Genomic DNA, 20,957 nt, shown 5'->3' with positions numbered 1-20,957 from the left:
CTGATCCTGGCGCAGTTCCCACTCGTGACACGCGGACAGCTCCCTGCTGAGCGAGTCGGCGATGGTGTTTCTTTCTCCTGCCAGGTGGAAGGGAATCAGGAACATCCCCTGGGCGACCGCCCAGTGCCACAGATCCTGTGCCTCCTTAGATAGGGCTGGGGATCTGGTGCCTCCCTGCTTCCGTATGTAAAACATTGTCGTGGTGTTGTCCGTGAAGATCCGCACCACCTTGCCCTTGAGAGACGGGAGGAACGATTTGAGAGCCCAGAACACGGCTCGGAGTTCCAGGACGGTGATGTGCAGGAGCCTCTCCTCCGGGAGCCAGAGGCCTCTTGCGTGGAGTCGGCGTCTGAAAGTCCTTGCCCGGCGTGAGGTGCGCTCAAACGCCCCACCACTGAACTGCCCGCCGGAACACCTCGTCGAGGGGGACCCGGTCTGCAAAGGTGCCCGTCGCCTGCATCCAACGGGCGTCGAGAAATTCTTGAAGAGGGTGCATCCGTAGTCTGCAGAGGCGCACCAGGTAGATACAAGAGGACATCATCCCCAGGAAGGACTTGATGGACCTCACCCTGGCCATGTCCGTGGCTAGTAGGCGCTGCACCTTGCCTAGAATGGTCTTCGTCCATTCTTCCGACGGGGCCGCCAGGCGCCTCACCGTATCGAGCTTCGCTGCCAGAAACAGGGCCACCTGCGACGGCACCAGGTGGGACTTTGGGTAGTTTATGGCGAATCCCAGGTCTGTGAGTAGATGGACGGTCCTCGCAGTGTGTACGACGGCGAGTTCCCTCGTACTTGAGCGGATGAGCCAGTCGTCCAGGTAGGGGTAGACGTGAATCCCCTGCATGTGCAGTCGCACCGTCACTGGTGCTAGGCACTTGGTAAAGACCGTGGGGGCCGACTTCAATCCGAACGGCAGTGCTCTGAATTGGTAGTGGCGTCCCTGGACGACGATCCTGAGGAACCTCCGGTGACTTTTGATGATGGGAACGTGGAAGTAAGCATCCTCCAGGTCCAATGACGACAGGAAGTCGCCTTCCGCCAGCTGTCTCAGTACGTGCTGGAGGGTGACCATCCTGAACTTCTGTGATCTGATGTATTTGTTCAAACGAAGGTCCAGGATGGGGCGCCAGCCGCCCGTCTTCTTCCTGACGAGGAAGTACCTCGAGTACACCCCGGAGCCTCTCGGAACAAGCTCGATGGCGCCTTTCCTGAGCATCGGCCGTACTTCCAACAGCAGTTGCGGGATGTGATTTTCCTTCCTGACCACAGGTGGAACGTGAGGGCACTTCTTCAAGAATTCGATAGAGTGTCCTCTTGCCAGGGTATCCAGCACCCAATGATGGACTTCCACACGCCGATGAAATTCGTCAGCCGACCTCCCACCGGGGTGCTTCGGTGGGGGCCCGAGACCACGGCGGGTTCAGTCCTGCTTGGAGGTGGTGGCCTTGCCCTGGCCACCTTGCCGACGGCGGCGAGGCGCTCCCTGCTTGCCGCGACCCCTGTAGGCCTCCTGAGACGAGTTGCGTGCCGCCTGGCGGTAGGACAAAGCCACCGCTGGATCCTTTGGAGGCACCCTGTCTGCCTCCGGAGCTCCGAAAGGGCCGTCGTTGCTGAAGGGCTCCTAGGGCGCGGGCCGTCTCTGTTTTTATGGCTCGGAGGGATTCGTCCACCGCCTTCCCGAACAAGTTGCTGCCGTCGAACGGCATGTCAAATACCCTGGTCTGGACGTCCTGACGGAAGTCGGTCGCCCGGAGCCAACCTCGTCGTTGTAGGCAAACACTGTTACCCAGCTGGCGGAACCCGGTATCGGCAATATCAGTTGCCACCGGTATGGCATGGTCCGACGCCACCTCGCCCTCTTGCAGTATTTCCAGGGCCTCGGACCTCTTGTCGTCCGGCAGGAAGTCCAATATGGGGGCCAGCTTAAACCAGAGCTCCCTGTCGTAATGGGCCACGATTGCCAGGGCGTTGGCCACTTTGATCGTCGTTGTCGCTGACGAAATGACCCGCCGCCCCATGGCGTTCATCTTCTTTCCCTCGCCGTCCGGCGGGCAATTTGACGTCGAGGCTCCTGACCCCGCCGCTTTCTTCTTCGCCGCCGCCGAGACGACCGAGTCTGGCGTTAGCTGGCCCAGAGGCACATGGGAGCGGTTTCGGGGACCCGGTACTTATTCTCGTACTGGTCCCGTTTGGCTGGTGCCGTGGAGGGGTTTTTGAGAACCGACATGCCCTCCTCCCAGATGTCATTTATTAGGGGCACCGCGATGACCGTCTTCCTCTTGGCCTCCCGGCGCTGATGGAGGAAACCTTCCTTTTTCTGCTCCTCCGGGCAGAGCTGGAACAATTCAGACGCCCTGGCGATCATGGCGTGGAATGAGCCAATCTCATTGGGCGGCGAGGACCGTGCGACGTGAGACCCGTTCCGTCGTCGTCGCCCTCAGAACCCGTCGTCGAGCCCAACGCACCGTCATCTCCCGACTTGTGGGAGGATGAGGGAACTGTAGGCCTTGCGGGGGTGAGCGGAGGAGAGGGTTGGGTCCTCCGTCGTTTGTTCTGAGGACTTCCCGACGGGCCAGGGTGCGGGTCCTCCGGCCTGGGCCGTGGGAATCTTGTCCTTATCTCAGAGCACAAGGACTGGATGGCAGACAAAATGGCCGCCGAGCCATCCTGAGGCCTAGGGACCGGCTGCGCCGGAAGGGAAGGCCGCTCTTCCTCACCCTCGTCGTCTTTCTCGGTTATCTCCCGATGATCTTCCTGACGGGATCAAACCTTCTCGAATTGGACTTCGAGGTTCCTCACGGCCTCAGTCAGTTCCTCCTCCGAGGCGGACTCCGAGCTCGAGGAGGGCACCGTGCCCCCCCTCGCTTCTTCCATCATGGCGGCCGCAACGATGGGCTGAAAAGAGGATTCCCTCTTTGGCGGCAGGGAAACTCTAGTCCCAGAGGCAGTCTCTGCTGGCGGTGTCTCTGCCGGCTTGGCCAGAGTCGCCACAATAGCCTCGATAGAGGCCTTCGCCTGCTGGGTAGGGGCCTTCACCACCTTAGGTGCGTCCCGGGCCTTCTTCGGGGGAGGGGCGACGCCTCGCTCCCCCTCTTCCGAGATCGGACGGGGCTTCTCCCGAAGCTTACCCGGGGTCTCGGACTTTCTCTTCCCCGAACCGGAGCGTTGGCTCGTGGTTGACGGTGCCAGGGAAGGTGCGCCCTGCCTGGCGACCGAAGAGCACGACCTTTCGGCGCTCCCGGAGCCAGCGGACTCGCGGCGCTTGGCCTGGTGTTGGGCCCCCGTCGCCGGGGCGCCCGCACAGAGGCCAGCTCGGACCCTTTCTTCTTCTCACCCGTCGAGCCCTTCTCCAACCAGCTCGCGAGACGGGATCGACGGTCCCTCAGGGTCCGCTCCGACAAGTTCTTGCAGAACTGGCAGTCCTTCTCTACATGAGTCTTGTCCCCATGAAGACAGTAGAGGCATTGCAAATGTTCGTCTTCCTTAAACACATTCTGCAGCCCGCATCCAGGGCAGCTGCGAAACAGCTTGGGTCCGGGCGACAAACTCGCATCCTGGGTCATCTTGAGGTAGGCCGCGAATCTTCTGGAATCCTCCAAGAAGTTGATTCAACAAAATCTTCACCCTTGAGGGGCGTAGGAAAATCCTGCAACGGGTAGCCATTAACAATAGTAGAAACGGTGGAGCTTGAGGCTTGATTAACCGAAAAAAAGTGAAAATTCACCTGAAAAAACGCAAAACACGCAGTAAAAGCTCGAGAGCTAAGCACGAGGACTCCCAACACTTGAACGTGCGGTAAAAATCTGAAGATGGCTGCCAAAGGTGGGGCTTAGGTAGAGGGCAGTCATTGGCTGTGGTCAGTATGACGCAGAGATCAGTGATTGGTTACTACTACGAAAGACAGATCAGAAACGAAACTGATACTGATTTTTTCTTTACCGAGGATTCCCAGCCTGACGACGGGGAATATTCATGAGCATGTGAATCCATGCCAGACCCCATGCTGGAGAATCAATGGTGTCACAGGTTGCAGATGCCCCTACTCTACATGGAACCTCTCAGGGAGCTGCTCCACAAAACCAAAATCAAGGTACACCAATATGCAGTTTTACCTAATGATCAACTGCATCAATGGCAGCCCCCAGCTCCAGCACTGTCAGTTCCTCATTGAAACCTGGATATCGAGCATTTATTTGCACGTCAAACCAACAAAGGTTGAATTCATTATATTAGGACCCCATTCAGCATGCCCCGGTCTAGAACTCACTGACTAACATGGAGCTCGACAGATTTATGCCTCGACTCTCACCCAATGCAAAATCTAGCAGCTTTCCCAACAACTGTGACAACACCAGGAAGACCTAAGCAGTATGGTATGGTCTTGCGTTCTTCTGCAAAGCCATGACTTTCATCCCTGCCCCAAGTTTCAGAGAAGTTGACGAAACTCTAGTCATCTCCAATGTGGATAGTGGCAATGTCCTACTTGTCGGAGTACCAGATGCCACCTTGGCCCCTCTGAAGGCTGACCAGCAGGCTGCTTAATCACAGGACTAACACAATCTGACCCACATGCTCAATGAGCTCAGCAGACTACCTCTTCAAATAAGCATGTTCAAGACCGAGCACATCACTTGCAAAGCAGTTCCAACCAAAACACAATTACCTGGTTGAGAAACCCACCATCTCCGAGGGCTAGCACATCATAGAAGCTACAACATTGCCAAGTTGTAAAGAAAGAACTGCAAGAGGGAATACAACCGGAAATTGGCCTTTTCCTATTATGCACTGTGTTTCTCAAACAAGTTATCAACACAGATGAGAATGGCCCACTCCATACCCAGAAGACTCCACTCATTTTAAAAACATCTAAGCAACCGCTCCACTCACCCCATTTCTCTCCCTTTCGCCGTTTCCCCGCTTCCTGTGCACTCTACTTGTAAACCCCTTGGCGTGTCCCCTTTGTAGAGCACTGTGCACCATCCCAGCTAGGTTTGCTTTTCATACATCCTGTACGTACAAGGCACAAGGTTTCTTTGTATTACAACTATGGAGAAGTCTTTGGCGTGGGAATACAGAAATGCACCAGCTCTAATGTGTTGAACTATTGACAAGCTGAATAGGACTTCTGTACATGAACGTACTATAAAGACATTCTAAGGACAGATCAAACTATGGTGCATAAATAGAAATACAGAGAACATTACAGTAAACTGTGCAAAGTCTAACCTCTGAAAATTGCTAGGGAATGGGGAAAAATATCTTCCACAAAGAAGTTGAAGGTGGGCACCACGTCCTGTTACTGTAGTTTTAATCAATCATAATTCACTTTTTATTCATTGATCAAGTTTTAGCCTGGGGCAACCAGTCTGATGAAGGTCCTATGGCATAAAGACCAAAATATATGAACAAAGAAAAAAAAGTGGAATAACTCTATTAAGACTGGTGCTCTCAGTTTGCCCTTATGGAAGGGACTTTCCAATTCTGTGCTGTAAATCCTGTATTTACGTAAAAATTCAATTTAGACATAGTCCGTCGTTTTCTCAAAAATATAATATTTATTGCGCATCTATTAATGTTCTCATCACTCTTGAATATTCATTCACATATTCAAAGTGGATGGGCTATAAGATACTGGCTCTAATATTGTGTACGTTAACCAATACATTTCGGTTATTTTAACCTTCGTCAGGGCCGTACAATGATTTTAATATACTCAATCTTATAATCCATAGGACACTAATGTTCGTTATGGACCAATCCAGTCTGAGTAATCCATCCTGCGTGGCTCCCTGCTGAGCTGTACCTGTGCACGGCGCACCTGCTGCCGCCGACGGACAGTTTGCTGACATCAGAGGGAGGCGTGTCTGCGGGAGGGGTATTGCAAAGTGACAGGAGCGAAGGGCCAGGGAGAGTGAATATCTTCCAACATAATCTGATCTTAGAACGAGGAAAAAGAGGAAGATGGAGGATGCAGCAGTAACATTCTGAAATCGAAAAAATAAATGCTCAATTTAATCTGTAAGCCCCAAATATGGGCACTCACTATCAACACTACCTCGTCCAACCCCCCTCTCACCTTTGTTGGTCTTGTCCTCTGTCCAGACAGCTGAAAAACAATACTGAACAGACAACGCAGGGCCGACTCTGTAGGAAGAAACCCCATTTCACAGATTTAAAGTCACCAAAGTTGAAATAGAAATATTTCATGGAGCAATTAAGTTCCATTTGTATTATTTACTTATTTTTACATTTGTAGACGCGCACAAAGTCCATAGGCATCTACCCGCTGGTTACAGTCATGAGCAATTGGATGAGTCTATGTTGCAAAAGTTAGTTGAATAAGTAGATTTTGTGCTTTTTCGTGAATAAGGGTAAGGAGGGTTCAGAGTGAAGGAATAGTGGTAGATCTTTCCAGAGAACTGCAGCCGATACCAGGAGGCTTGATGCGCCAGCCCTTTTGCATCTGAATCATGGCATCATGAGGAAGTGGCTCCAAATAGGCGTGCATCTGTAGAGTCTGAGCAAGATATGAGGGGCATTATTTGACAGACAATGATGGGCGATTGAGAGGATTTTAAATTTGATTCTTTCTCAGCCTGGGAACCAGTGGACAGATCCTGTGGCTTCAGATATGTGGTTGCGCTTCTTCAGTTCAAGTGCGGCACGGAGGGCGTTTTGTATTCCCTTGCCCCCAGAGAATGTCAACACCCAGCTCAGTGCACTCAGCCACATACTGAGACCACCAACACCCATGCACCACTGAAACTATGACTCAAACAGAAGTCCCCCATGCCCTAGTACTAAGAGGAACCCAGCAAGAGCAGGTGTTGCAGCAAAAGTGCTGACAAATATCCCTCCAACTAGAAGACCTTCAGTAGTCGAGTTTGGAGGCAGCAAAGGTGACGAGATTGTCAGAGGAGAGGAATGGTTTGCTTGAGTGTATGAGCTTTATGGCGTAGGCTGCTGTGGATGCGATGTGGTTGATTAGTCGGGACATATTAAGCCTAGTGTCTAGGTGGATGCCAAGAGTCTTTACAGAGAAAGCGACAGGGATCTTAGGACCATCAATGTGGAAAAATCAGAAGGCTGGGTAGAATTTTGCAAGGCAGGTCGGCGTACCGACCAGGAGCTCAGTTTTCGCATTATTCAGGCAGAGACTGTGCAAGGCCATCCAGGTTTGGATCATTTCGTAGATGGTGTTCACTTTGATGGAATCCGGAGCATGGACACCAGATAGAGGAATGAGGACTTGGGTGTCATCTGCATAGTTTGTGAAGCAGATTCCAAGGGAGTCAAGGAGGTCAAATAGCAGTTAGGCATTGTAGAGAGTGGGGGGAGACAAGATCCTTGCGGGACCCCGCAGGAGATAGGTGGGTGTGTGGGGTGTGGGAGGGGGGTGGCAACATCCCCTATGAATACTCTGGTTTTTCTATTGGCAAGGAAGGTGGAGACCCACCTGGCGGCTTCTGGAGAGCAGTGTGCAAACAAAGTACGGTGGCAGCATAATTAATTTTGTTTGACAAGATCAAAGGCCACAGAAGTCAAGGAGCAGGAGGAGAGACAGCTTTCCTGTGTCATTAGCATCATTGAGTTGTTTCTTTGGATTGAGGAAGGCTGTTTCCGTACCATGTAGGAAGCCAGACTGACGGAGGACAAGGATGCGATGGGTTCCCAGTAATTCTTGAATTTTGATGTAAGCGACTATCAATTTTCAGGACGAAAGGGACAGTGTTGATGGGACAGTAGTTGGTGGGGATGAACGGGTCAAGTGCGGCTTTTTTGAGCGGGGGGGGGGGGGGGGGGGGTGATCCATGATTTCTTTAGGGGAGTAGCGATATCAGAAGGCAAAGGAGGCCTTGACGATAGCAGTGATGAGTGGGAGTGGAGGTTCTACACATTCCTTTATCAGAGTGGCTGGCCAGATGCCACCTGTGCAACATGATGGTTTGAACCCTTTGATTTTAGTGGCCAGGTCTTGATCAGAGATTTATTTGAAATTGAAGAGGGGGGCTATGGGCATATGTTCCGGCCTAAGGGTTGTGTTGATGGGCGTCAGTTGAGGTGGCTAGTTTGGTGTTGGTTTTGCCTTGCAGTTGTGCAATCCTACAAGTGAGGGTGTTTTGGATTTTGATGCAACAGTGGTTGTCTTTCATTACAGTCGGGGCAAGGGGGTGGGGGGCTAATGGGGGATTCCAGTTCACAGAGAATTACCAATGGTTCTCGGGAACTAGAGGATGCCTCAGCATTCCTTTGTTGTGGGAAGTTGCTTTGGTAGGATGAATTGCTTGTTTGTATTTCAAAGAAGAGGGCTTTGGTAGCTGCAGTAGGACTTGGGAGTGAGTGGGTTTGAGAACACCTTGGGTACAGCCTAGGGCAGAAGTAGATTTAGAAAGGATAGAGGCATCAGTGTCTAGGGGGTCATCAAGTCTCCCAGGATGGTGACCTGAGTGGTGGGTTTGGGGTTGGCAAAGATAAATTGGTGAGGTCATCTTCAAATGAGGCAAGGCGTCCTGGAGCCTGATCGATCAGGGAGGGAAATGAAAGAGTTGGGCGAGCAGCTGAATTTGGCAGAGATCAATTCACAGTGTGAGAGCTGGATGGAGGGAAACCGGATGGAGTTATTGTAAACAAAGGTGACAATACCTCCTTTGCTAGAAGCTTTACCACCTCAGAGTATAGTATTTGTTGACAATTCTATCACACACTAATTAAAATACACAGTTGCCCCCCAGATGTTCATCACCATCCCGTCTGTCCACCTTCAACGCCTTCAATAGCATATATTGTAGCACTGTATTTTACGATGTCTTTTTTTACAAGCATGTCTGAAGCACTAAACTCTGAACTGCACAGCGTCTCATAGCCGGTAATATAGCTCAGCGGGTTGAGCGCTCGCTGCTGGGATCTGAGCGTTATCTGGAGGTTGCAGGTTCGAATCTCAGCAAGGCCAACTCAGCCTTTCATCCTTCTGCGGTCGATACATGAGTACCAATTTCGGTTGGGTGATATTGTATGTAAATATGTACTCTGTAAAGCGCTTTGGATTAAGGCGCTATATAAAAAACACATCATCAATAATACTGCAATGAGTAATTATCAATTCTAGATTCTGAACCATATACTTTTTAAGGGAGGGAAGCTCACGTTTAAACCGGTCTGTGAAAGTAAAGCAAATGCCAAATCTCACCAAGACTAAAATGGCAACATCGGCTAACAGGAAAAGGAGAAAATAAATAAAAGAAAATTGTCTTAAACATTATTATAGGCTACAGCTATGACGTCCTACAAATAAACACACACACAGATCTATATATAAAGTCAGTGTTATTGGCAAGGCCATTGGTTATGCCCCTTTAAAGCACAAAATAATTTACATTTTATTCAGTTTTTAGCAACTTCCAGTAAAACCTAGACAATAAGCGTAAAAAAAAAAAAATAAGACAAGAAAACTGTTGGGACATCAGGGATTGTAACATCTATTCATGGCCCAAACAAATAATCCCTACAAAGATTTCAGGGTGTAAACCGAATCTCCCAAGAAGTCTCATCTACATTAAAAAATGTGCTCCCTTCCTACAACCCCAGAGGACAGCTTGAAGAAAGATAACAGACAGATTGTTGCAAAGTTCGAAGGATATTGATATTAAAAAAAAATAATCTGTTCCTTCACAACTCAAGATTGTGTACACACTCACACACACTTCAAAATTGACTTCAATGTATTCACAGCTACTTTGGCAGGAAAGCTCCTTTTCTTGATGTTCCTTGAAGCAAACCTCAGATTTGTTAGAGCTCTTTATATAGATCATCATCTTCAAGTTTCTTGATTTCATTTTTCAAACTGTTGATCGTTTCACGGCTTGCTTTTAACCTTTCCTTCAGATCAGCAATTTCAAAGTTGGATTTCTTCTTAGCAACTTCCATCTTCTCCCTAGTTTTTGCTTCCAGTTCACTAACTAGAAAAGGGGAAACATGAATTTTAGCTTGCATCAAAATCAGCTATACAAATATGTGAAGAGTATAAGAAAACACTTGGATTTGAACAATGACCAAATGACCCACCACCAAAATCATCTGGTCTTTGAATCTACACCAACCAGATAACTCTCGTTAGAGGAATAGAAGGAGTTTGAGTAGTTCCCGCCAGATTGGCCACATTTCAAGCATGCATCGCTATCTTCTAGTTTCACCGTATAAAAGGCCTTTAACAGTAATGGCAGAGGTCTATATTCTGCTGGCACATCATATGCGCATGGTTGCTGTGTACCCATTGCAATATCTGCTAGGACTCTTCCCCAGTAAAGTCCTCCACATTCCTCGTTCCATTTGCAGCAACATTTTTCAAAGAGAAACTTAATGTTTGTCTGCAGTTTACTGTATATGGATGAGCAGGAAAGACTAGTTTTCCTTGGACCAAAGAGTGCCTCTAGTAGAAGTTGTGTCTCTCTGGATCGCAATCATGTTTCACTCTCTGAAGTGATTAGGTAGTTCCAGAGTTTGCTCTGTTTGAGCACAAATTCATGGTTAACCTTGCTGAAGGTTTTAAAGGATTGCACTCTAACGCTGCTGCACATTTAATCCCCACTCCGTTTAGTATGGATATTCCATTACTTTTCTATTTACCTCAAGGAACGATGCTATATCGGAACACACTGAAGTGAACATGGTTCATTTTCTGGTCAACCATAGCCTTTACAAGATAGTTTATGCGATTTCAAGACTACCAAGTATGATTTCGCAGTGGAAATGGGACTGGATTTTCATGAACCGTTTTTGGTCTCATGGCATTCTATTCGACTCAATTTGAGTCCAACCAGGACCCTTCGCTGTGGCCTTTTCAAGTAGTGGGCCCATGTGGGCAAGCAGAAAGCGATCCTGGTATTAAGATTGAGTATGTAACCCTCTTTGCTCACTGGGGATGGTTATCTTTTTGTTGGCCTAGATGAACTTGTGGTGAAGTCAAAACAGAGCACTAATGTGCTTTTTAGAGGTGAACTGATAAAGAGAAAACGGTTTGATGAAAAGCCTAGCGCTGTGAAATAGGAAATTGCTGTTCAACTCATTACAACACATTTTTTCTCTATTGTTAAAAAGTGTTCCAAGACTCCCACATGCACAGGTCTAATTAAGGTTTATACATCGTAATGGTAATCTTGCAATGGAGAAACTGAGGAAATCTCCTACAATGCACACAAACCGGAACTCTACACATTTCCACTGAGGGTACATTTCTCAACAGCTCTGCAATAGGCATTTTAACTCTGGTGCAACAGAGGTTGATTCGCCTTACAGGTGTGCACAGCTTTAAGTCAAAACACAATATAGTCATTCTAAGAGCTTTCTGAATAAACTGCGCTCTTTACTTTTAACAAGATTCTATCTCCAAGAGCTCCCTGAACATTCAAGCTTGCCAAGCAGGGAAAAAAAAAAAACATTAGAAAAACAACAACCTTGCTTGGGAGATTGCACTCTGATGGTATCGAAAGAGGTGGGGAAGACACCTCATCTACATGGGCAATGCTGCTTAGTGCGTCACCGCAACAACAGCCCCCGTCTATGGTCTGACCACCACATCATTACCTTCAACATTCAAGCAGCCCCGCGTGTCCCAACCTCATTTGCTCCGGCCCTCCCCACTAGAAATAACAGATATAACGAAGGAGAAACTACTCCCACCGTTACTCCCTTCGCACAATGACACCACATACTCTTGCACCGACCCCACATCCCTGGCAGACACCTATAATCACACTATGCTCTCTGCCATTAATTCCATCGCCCCTATCAAACTTAGAAAATCCAAACCACGTGCACATCTCAACTCCTGGTTTACACCACAGTTAAGAGTGCTCCGTAAAGCTAAACGCTGTGCTGAAAATCGTTGAAAAAGTCATCCTTCTGACGCGCATAAAGACGGTTTCATCCTCGCCTCCATTATCTACAAAGATGCCATTATCACAGCCAAAAAGGACTCCCTCAACAACCGTATCCTGCAAGCTGACTCGAACACAAAAGAACTCAACAAAAATGTTAAAAGAACTCAAATCTCCAGCCACCCCTCCGGACACATGCGCTAAAGACAGCAAATGGTGCACCAATATTCAGTCCGCCCTGCTGAACAAAATCTCCACTCTGCAATCTAAAATCAAAGACAAACAAGACAGTCTGAAGATGGACAACCGTCCACCTAACCATGCAAGGGCCGCCCCTCTTGATTCCCCTAATATCAAACCGTTTGCCTTCTCCCCTCTCACCATCGCTGAGGTAGAAGAAATCATCACGAGAATCAAACCTTCAAACTGCCAAGGTGACCCGTGCCCTTCTGCTACCGTCAAGGACTCGGCCCTTGAACTGGCCCCATTCAACACAGCCTTCATTAACTCCTCTTTTAAAACTGGTACAGTCCCTGCCAACCTCAAAGACGCTTGGGTGATCCCACTGCTCATAAAACCAACTTTAGACCCTAGCATACCCACTAATTTTAGACCCATAACCACAGTCCCATTCCTGCTTAAGATTCTGGATCGCGCAGCATACCTGCAGATCCAACACCACTTGGAATCTAATAATCTCCTTGGCTCACGGCAATCTGGATTCCGCCCTAGACATGGGACAAAAACAGCCTTGATAGACTTAAAAACCCAAATTGAGATCTTGAAAGATGAATGGAAAACTAGCTATGCTTCTTCTCCTAGACCTCTCTGCGTCAATCACCAAATTCTATGCCGGCACCTCCACTCTGCTGCCCATTTCCCGGACTCCGCCTCAGCTTGGATCAAATCCTTCCTGAGCAACAGATCCATGAGGGTCTTCTCACCATCTGCAGCCGCTGACCATGCTCCTATTCACTGTGGCGTCCCACAAGGATCTTGTGTGTCACTGACACTTTATAATGTTTTCACTAAGCCGCTCTTTGATGTGATTGATTATCTGGGGGTCTCATATACTAACTACGCTGACGACACCCAGATACTCATCCCCATCACTGGCTACTACCTAGTTGACACTAAGGCCCTGAATGACGTTTATCTGGTCATCCAGGCCTGGATGGCCCAACAGGAATTATGTCTCAATGACAAGACGGAGCTCGTCATCCTGGGCTCACCGCAACGTCTTGGCAAGCTAGATCCCTCCTACCAGTCATTCATCGTAGATGGTAATACCATCAAAGTCTCCAAAGACACTAAAACATTAGGTTTTTACTTTGACGCGACCCTCTCCTTGACCCGACAAACTAATGCTGTCAGATCAGTGTCGGCATACACGTGCAAACTCATTGCAGCTTGCAGACTGTTCTTGACCACCCCGAACAGTGTCACCTTAGCCAGAACGCTCATTATGCCTAAGATTGACTATTGTAGCGCCCTATGTCTAGGAACCAGCCAAGGGAATCAAAATAAACTTCAAATCACCCAGAACAATGCCATTAGGGCAGCCTTAAACATTCCCAGAAATCACCACATCTTCGAATCTAGATCCAACCTACACTGGCTACCTGTCAAGCAAAGAATTGCACTGAAAACACTTGCCCTCACGCACAAATGCCTAGCCAACAAGGCCCCCCTCCCCCCCCCCACCTTTGCAACAGGCTTTCCGTCCACTCCTCCACCCGACCGCAAAGAATTGCTCAGCTCCATAGCCTCTCTATCCCTAGGTTCAAACTGCATAAAGCAGGGGGTGCGAGCTTCCCTGTCCTTGCCTCCAAGCTGTGGAATACCCGCCCTGTCACCATCAGATCTGAAAAGTCTTTGAACACCTTCAAGCTAAAAACCAAACTCTGGCTTCTTGATCAGGACTAAGGCACCTCTGCCTCTAGGCCCGTCTGATAACTTCTACTGTTAGTTTGTGTATAGTCATGTTTGCACATACACTTGTATATAATCATGTATGTATATTATGTATATACCCATGTATGTAGACTACCTGTATGTATATTAACCTAAGTTGCGCCCGGATACCCTTGGGCCTGATGGTGCGCGTTACAAATAAATAAACAAACAGCACATGCGCCAGTAGCTTGGCGGACTATGTAATACTAAAGTTTCTGCGCGCACTTTGATCCAATTCATGCAGTGCAGACAACACTTTGTGTATGCAAAGCTGTTTTTATGTGTGTAAAAATGACTTTGAAAGATTGCTCATCGTCATAGCATGCAATACCAAATGAAACGGCATTGCTTTACAACGGCTGGCTGCCTCAGCACCAATCTCCAAGAAGGTATAAGATTCGCCCGATATCTGTTAGTAGGAAACTGAAGCTGATCTGTTTTTACAAGAGAGCCTTGAGGAATCATCAAACTGCTGATGCACCAGGAAACAATGTTATGCAGGGAGCAAGTTCAAATAGAACCTTTTCACAGCCACAAGAAGTGCATAGCACTTTTGTTAATTCCAAGGCGTACAGTTCATATTTTGAAAGTTAGCAAACACAGCAAAATGTCCTTCTACATGGGGCGCATAACATTATGTTGCTTCTCTGAAAACATACAATAACAATAGTTTTGAAGGAAAAAAAAAGCCAAGGAGATAAAAAGGCTATGGGCCTCATCATGAGTTTGGCGGTAACCCTTTAATGCGGCGGTGATACTATTACCGCTGCATTTAAGGGTCCACCAAGGCTGTGATTTGGTGGATTTCCCCCCAGCTCTGAGCTGGGGGCAAATCCACCGCAATTTTGCCGATGTCTGCGCTATTACCGCCGGCGGGAGAACCGCTAGCGGTAATAGCGCGAAAATTCCCCATTGGGCCCAATGTGGAATAGGGAATTCCCGAATGAGCCCAATGGGGAATGGGAAGTTACCGTTCTAATAGCGCCGGGGGTTTGGCGGTAGGGCTAATAGCCCCAGTGGTAATACCACCGGGGTTAGCGCCCAACTCGTGATGAGGCCCTATGTGTGTACAATTGGGCCAGAGGAAGTTAACTCAACGAATCATCACCTACAATTAATTTTTTGAGATTTCAATCTTGAAAAGAAAGATGCTACCTATTCGTTTCTAATTGTGCTCCTCAGTGAGCTCGGATTACATTTAATAAACTGCAGAATTTTTAAAAGCGCTTTGGGCAATAAACATGGTGAGGATATTGTCTTGGAATGTATATTGTACTATAAGGAGAAGCATGTTGAGACAGACTCCCTGCAATAAGTGGACTGGCTTTTTAGTTTGAGGTTAAATGATATAATGGGTTTCTGGTGGAAGTTACAAATATGATAGAAGATTGGGGTTGCAGGACTGGTATTGAGACAATATTGCCATGTGGTGGAGTGAAATGTACATCATTGGGCTTCCGTTGGAATATTGGGAAGGAAGTGGGAGTCTGAATAAGATTGCAATATTGACGGATCACATTTTATGTACTGTAGCCAAGCATGAGGATATACATGTGAGACAAAGTCATCTGGGACGGGTGTGAGCCTTGGAGAAGGAAAGGATGGGACATGGCTCTTACTCCTTTATAAGGGAGAGTATGCACTAAATATGGTTGAAGGTTTTTGATAATTATTCTTTCTTCTGTCTAATGGTGGGATGTTGCGCGAGATGTTGATACACTGATTTATTGGAGGGATGGGATATCTCAATTTGGGTGTAAGGCGAGAAAGTTGGGAGGTGTGTTACGCTCACCTGGTATCCACGGGGGCACCACACGATACTGGATGGAGTATAAACGCTATTGCTAACCCCTCTCTGCTTGGTTATGCCAGACGTTGGGTAGCGTCTGTAACAGGAGAATGGAGGGTTAAGATACTGGTTCTGTGATGGGTGGACTCCCACCTCCCTCTGGTCCAAATCCCCTCCCTTGGGGTTGTTGCTTACCTTAGGTTTTTTGTGCGTTGAACTCGGTCCTGCGTCTCTGTGCAAGTGCGTGTGGTTGGTGCGGGCATTCCGTGGACCTAGTTGCTTCACTGGTCCGTGTGCCCTTATGTCGGGTCCAGACCAGCTGTGACTCCGACTCTGCTTGCTGTCTTCCAGGTGAGTTATAATGTCTTTTCCGCCTTTATTCTGTCTCTTTCTTTCCCTGCGTTTTCTCTGTCTTCTCGGCGTCTTGCTCCACTATGCTGTTCCCTAACAATGTCTTTTTGTTTTCACAGGGATGGTTGCGATCTCAGAGTTGCAGCGCAGATGGCGAAGACCACGGTGAGTTATTGATGCGGAGCGCTGCACTGTTTGTTGGTGTTAATTGCTAACCTGTGTTGCCTTCTCTTCTTTGTACAGGTTGCGGTGATGTTCCAGAGTGATGAGCGATCGAAGCACTGCTTGCCCAGAAGTGCTTTGTTAATGCTGACCTTGTTCCTTCTCCCTTGCAGGTTGCGGCAAAACCCGTAGATGGGCGAGGTAAGGGAAGCGCAGGGTGCTGCCAGGACTCGCTGCTTGCCCAGTTAAGAATTGTTATTAATGCTGTCCTTGTTTCTTTACCTTTGCAGGTTGTGGCGAATTCCAGAGATTGGCGAGGTAAGCGAAGCACAAGGTGGATTCAAGACCGGTTACTTCACAGGTAGTGTTCTTGCTTGCTAATGCTTTTCTTGTTCTTCCAGGTTATTAATGGAATCCGGATCTAGGTCTTCAGGATCGGGCCGCCAGAGAAGCAGATGAGTAGGAGCTGGACGAGTGCAGAATAACACGAAGCGTGTGCTGCTGTTGGGTGTGGTTTAAGTAGCCCAGGCCAAGTAGTTCCAGGCCCAGCCACACTCAAAACACTAGACTGCATGGCTTGGTTCTAAAGAACTGAGCTGTGTAATAGGCATCCATGTTGGATTAAGGTTCAAAACTGGTATTGCTTTATTCCTGATAACGAGCCTGGTGCCAAAGGCGCCAGGACTGACTCCATGTATGTTTCTGATTGAGTTGTAAGGCCCTTGGGGCCAATGTGAAGGGCTTTAGCCCCACTGCTGCCAGGGGGCTGTTATACCGGAGGGAGTCAGATCATGAAGTGGCACCTGTCACGATCCATGGCCCTGTTACTTTTGACTAGGGTTGGGTATAGCTCATATGGGATGGGGTTGGGGGGAGGGAGTTATGATGGTTGAAGGGAATTATGTATAAACTAGGTTAGTATGTAGTATGTATAGAACTTAAATAGGTTTATGCCATATTTGTGTATGGTTGTAGAAGGAATAGAATTTACAGGTCTTATTGGGGATATTATTAGTTTGATATATTATATGTGCGGCATGTAAGCTGGGAACAGGGTTCCAAATTAGATGGTTATTCTACCACAAATGTGTGAATTTATATTTATTTTAGATGGGAACTGACTTTCAGCACTATAATTGATAGAAAAGGGTGGTTAGACCTTATTGTTGTGACAGTGGTCAAGTTATTGGCTAATCTGGAAGGAATTGTAGGAGATTAAAGGGGTGGGATTGATAACTGAGGTGAAAGATGGAGAAAGCAACAATGATAATAAATTGTATAATAATCATAATAGACATAGATCTACTGGTAAATATAGTTCGGAATGATGCGTTAGTTGCATATAAATGTGCTCATTTATGGTTGGAGTGTTATCTGACTTTGCAAGTTGGAACTTAAAATGCTGCTCCCACTTTATTTACATCTGTTCTTATTTAAACCACTGTGATTAATAAGGCCCTGCCTTGCCCAGTATATATCAGTGTGCTTCAGCAAAACCAGGCATGATTTCTGAATGACAGGCCCCGTCAAACCAACTCTGAGAAAATAAATAAACCAACAAGGAACTCCACTTTTACCCGCACAGGAAAACACATTCATTTTCTTTACTAAGTATCAAAGCTCAGTAGTTGAAAGAAACTCCAGCTATCTGAGCCATGTCAATTTCAATGCATCTGTGCTTCAAACAAAACTCCTGCAAACAAGAAAATAACTATAGCTGCAAGACAGTGTGGCAATCCAGAGGGAGATGCAAAACCGAATTTAAAAAGAAATGCCAGCTTTTCACCACACATGTAAAATGGGCTTTGCAAAGCTCCAGGAGAAAAATGCCTGTTGTAAAAAGTAAACTGTCAAATGAAAGCCTGCCATTACCTAGCAATGTGAAGGGGTTTGTTGCTGGGGAAAATACACATGGGTTATTTTATTCAACTGGCTTGTTTAATTCAGGAACAAATATAAAAAGTAAAACTGTTAAACTATACTTGCTGGATTTTGCAAGTTCCAAAAGAAAAATAGGTTTCTGCATGGGGGGGAATGCTACCAACAGGAGGGCCTCTCTCAGCAGATACTAACACCCCAGTGATAATTATTAGGTTGGACAGAATCTAGTCTAGACTGAACCCACTGACAATGGGATTTCCAGGACAAGGAGGGGGGGGGGGGGGAGGAAGGGGCAATAGACCTTCATTCAAGCAGTAAACCCCACCTAGCCCTGGAGGAACAGACAGTTGGTGGCAGCTGAAAAAGCAAAACAAATGGTCCAGTGACAGACAGAGGGCTGCCATTTGCTTCCCCGGACTATTTATGAATAAAAATGTAAATACTTATCTTTGCAGCATGACTATGTACAAATTTTGCAGTTTAAAGGCGATTTTTTGGGCTTTCATTTAAGAAATGGTAGAATTCACCGACCTCTTGGAAATAGAAATGGCAAAGAATCAGGGATTACAAGGAAAGTATCCATGATGCCAATGCAAATGTTTATACTTGCCTCCCTTATGATAATCCACACGTGTATAAAGTTATGGAATTTTAGGCTGAATCATTCATCCTCCAAATAACCAAACAGTATTAGAAGGGTGACACAATGTCTCACGGATTGCAGAGTTGGACTGCTATGTTCTACATGAAATATGTAACCTGTTTATGTAAGTTGCTAACTGTATAAATGTACCATTTGTGGCAAAATCGGATTTTAGCAAAATTAATTTTGGGAGGTTTTTGAACATTGTAAAACTCACATCATAAATCTACATCATTCTCTTGAAATCCAACCAGTTGAGAGCGAGGCAGAGACTAGGACCCCTGACCAATCCGTGGGTTAGAGGTGTGCTTAGTTGAGCCTGTCCAGCCACATACTTTGATGATGTCACTATGCATTATAAATAAGAGTTCCTGACAAGACTCTGGACACACTCTTCCCGATTTTCCTGCGTCGGCGTTCCTGTTCCATTCATCCTGCTGAGTGCAGAGTCCAACTACAAGGCCAAAGCATTGCTGACCCTAATCCAGGGCCCACTGCAAAACCCAAGCATTGCTGATCCTATTCCCAGCAAGGCCTCAATTCTGAAATCCCACTAAAATTCCCAAATAACCAAAGGGGAAAGCTGTGGTATTCTTTTGGGAAGCATCCTGAACCAGCCTGGCCTGCTGTCCGGTGACTAGACCATGCCCAGCTGTCCTTGGCCAGGATGCTGCCGTGTAGTGACCAGAACCATTAACGGTCCAAAAATCCCAAAACTAAAAGTGGACTGTAAGTATAATCCCTACTCCATAGAAATCCATGGTCTACCTTGTCTTGCATTTGTCCTTATCCCACTCTAAATCATCCTAGCCTTATCCTGGTAATTTGTTAAAACTGTCAGAATTCTCTGTGTTCTTGCTCTTGATCTCCAAGCGTTAGCACCACTTTTCTCTGTTTTGCATAAATCATAAGTCATTAGCAATATTGTGTTTAAATGAAATAAATGTTCCCTAAAGAAAAGGGGTACACTGCGTGAAGGGTTACAACTGCAGCCTAACTTTTATATTCACGGGTGGCGTTGCTCTTTTCTTAACCATTAAATCTAGTTTAAGTAAGATTTGCCTTTCACTTTTAAAATCGATTCTCTCTTTTGCACTGCTATATTTCCCTAAAAACGAATCTCACTCTACCTTCCAAATCGCTCTCAATTCACCAGCTACCCTATTCTTTCACTTCTGTAATATCCCTGTGATGTACCTCTGTCCCTCAGACTAAAAACCGCATCACGATTTGCAATATTTCACCAGTTTTTTGAAGAAACCGTTTGAGTAAATTTACACGGAAATTGAAAGGAAATGCAACTTTTACACGTGTCATTTGGCTGCAAATCCGTTTGAATTAATCCAGTTTTCAATTGTATGCTCTTGGCAATCCATTGCTGGTGATTATTAGTGTCTATGCATTGTTGCTTTAGTGAGAAATTGTATTTACCTTAAAGTTTTAACCGCACATTAATTATTTATCCATTTCTGAGTCATTTCATAAAATGGCAATGGGTTTAAAATCCATTTTCCACTCGAATTTGGTGAGGGAAGGTCGGATTTAGATTCCGTTTTCTGCCTCTTATTCCTCATTACCTGCTGTATTTTTCTATCCATTCAGAACTGATTATTTTTGGGTGGAGGTAAAATTGCAGGGGGAAATCCTAACTTGGGTGCTATCTTTCCTAAATCAAAAAGTGCTCAGATTCCTTTTGTATATATGTTCCACTAGAAGGTTAGACCAGTGCATTGCTTACATTGTCATTGTAATTATCACCCCATTGGTGATTGCTGCCCCATATTAAAAATGTTATGATTTATTTTAAATTTTAAAATAAACAAATATTGCATTTTACCAACCAGCCTGATTCATGGTCCATTGTGACCCGGTGTATTTGAAAAGGGGGTGTGATACGAGTTGTGTACCTTCTCAAATTGAATCTGCATAAAATAAGGAGAAAAGCATCTCAGTTGTGCACTACATATTAGGCCGAGACCAAAGTGTGTAACGCCTGATTGAAATCCTTAATAGCTAATAGATTTATTATGTGATGGTAAGAAGTTGACAGTGGGAACTGTGTTGTGTATGCTCCATGCTCATGCTCTCCAAGCGTATGTTTTTTTTGCCACGTTGTTTGATTTACTGAATGAAATGGGAGAATATAATTCATTGGGGGGGGGGATTTTAATGTGGTAATGGATAGCAAATTAGATCGAAGATCAGATTGTGGATATGGAAGTGAGAGAATTAGTTAAGAATTTTGTGATTTTGCGTATAAATATAAACTAGTAGATGTGTGGCGGGAACGGCATCAAGGAGC

The 20,957-nt window shown here is 46.6% G+C and overlaps 1 protein-coding gene across 1 annotated transcript in view; it reads right to left on the bottom strand.

Moving 5' to 3' along the window:
* Positions 1 to 9,307: 9,307 nt before the first annotated feature.
* The window catches only part of YEATS4 (YEATS domain containing 4), a 214,200-nt gene continuing 202,550 nt past the window's right edge, over positions 9,308 to 20,957 (bottom strand). The window contains exon 7 of the mRNA XM_069629340.1: positions 9,308 to 9,956. Coding sequence (XP_069485441.1) covers positions 9,787 to 9,956 — 170 coding nt within the window. The 3' untranslated portion in view covers positions 9,308 to 9,786. The remainder of the gene's footprint in view (positions 9,957 to 20,957) is intronic.

The sequence above is a fragment of the Ambystoma mexicanum genome, chromosome 12, assembly GCF_040938575.1.
Source record: "Ambystoma mexicanum isolate Mex_15411 chromosome 12, UKY_AmexF1_1, whole genome shotgun sequence".
NCBI classification, from domain to species: domain Eukaryota; kingdom Metazoa; phylum Chordata; class Amphibia; order Caudata; family Ambystomatidae; genus Ambystoma; species Ambystoma mexicanum.
The sequence above is the reverse complement of the archived record's forward strand: the minus strand, read 5'-3'. Positions and strand labels throughout refer to the sequence as shown.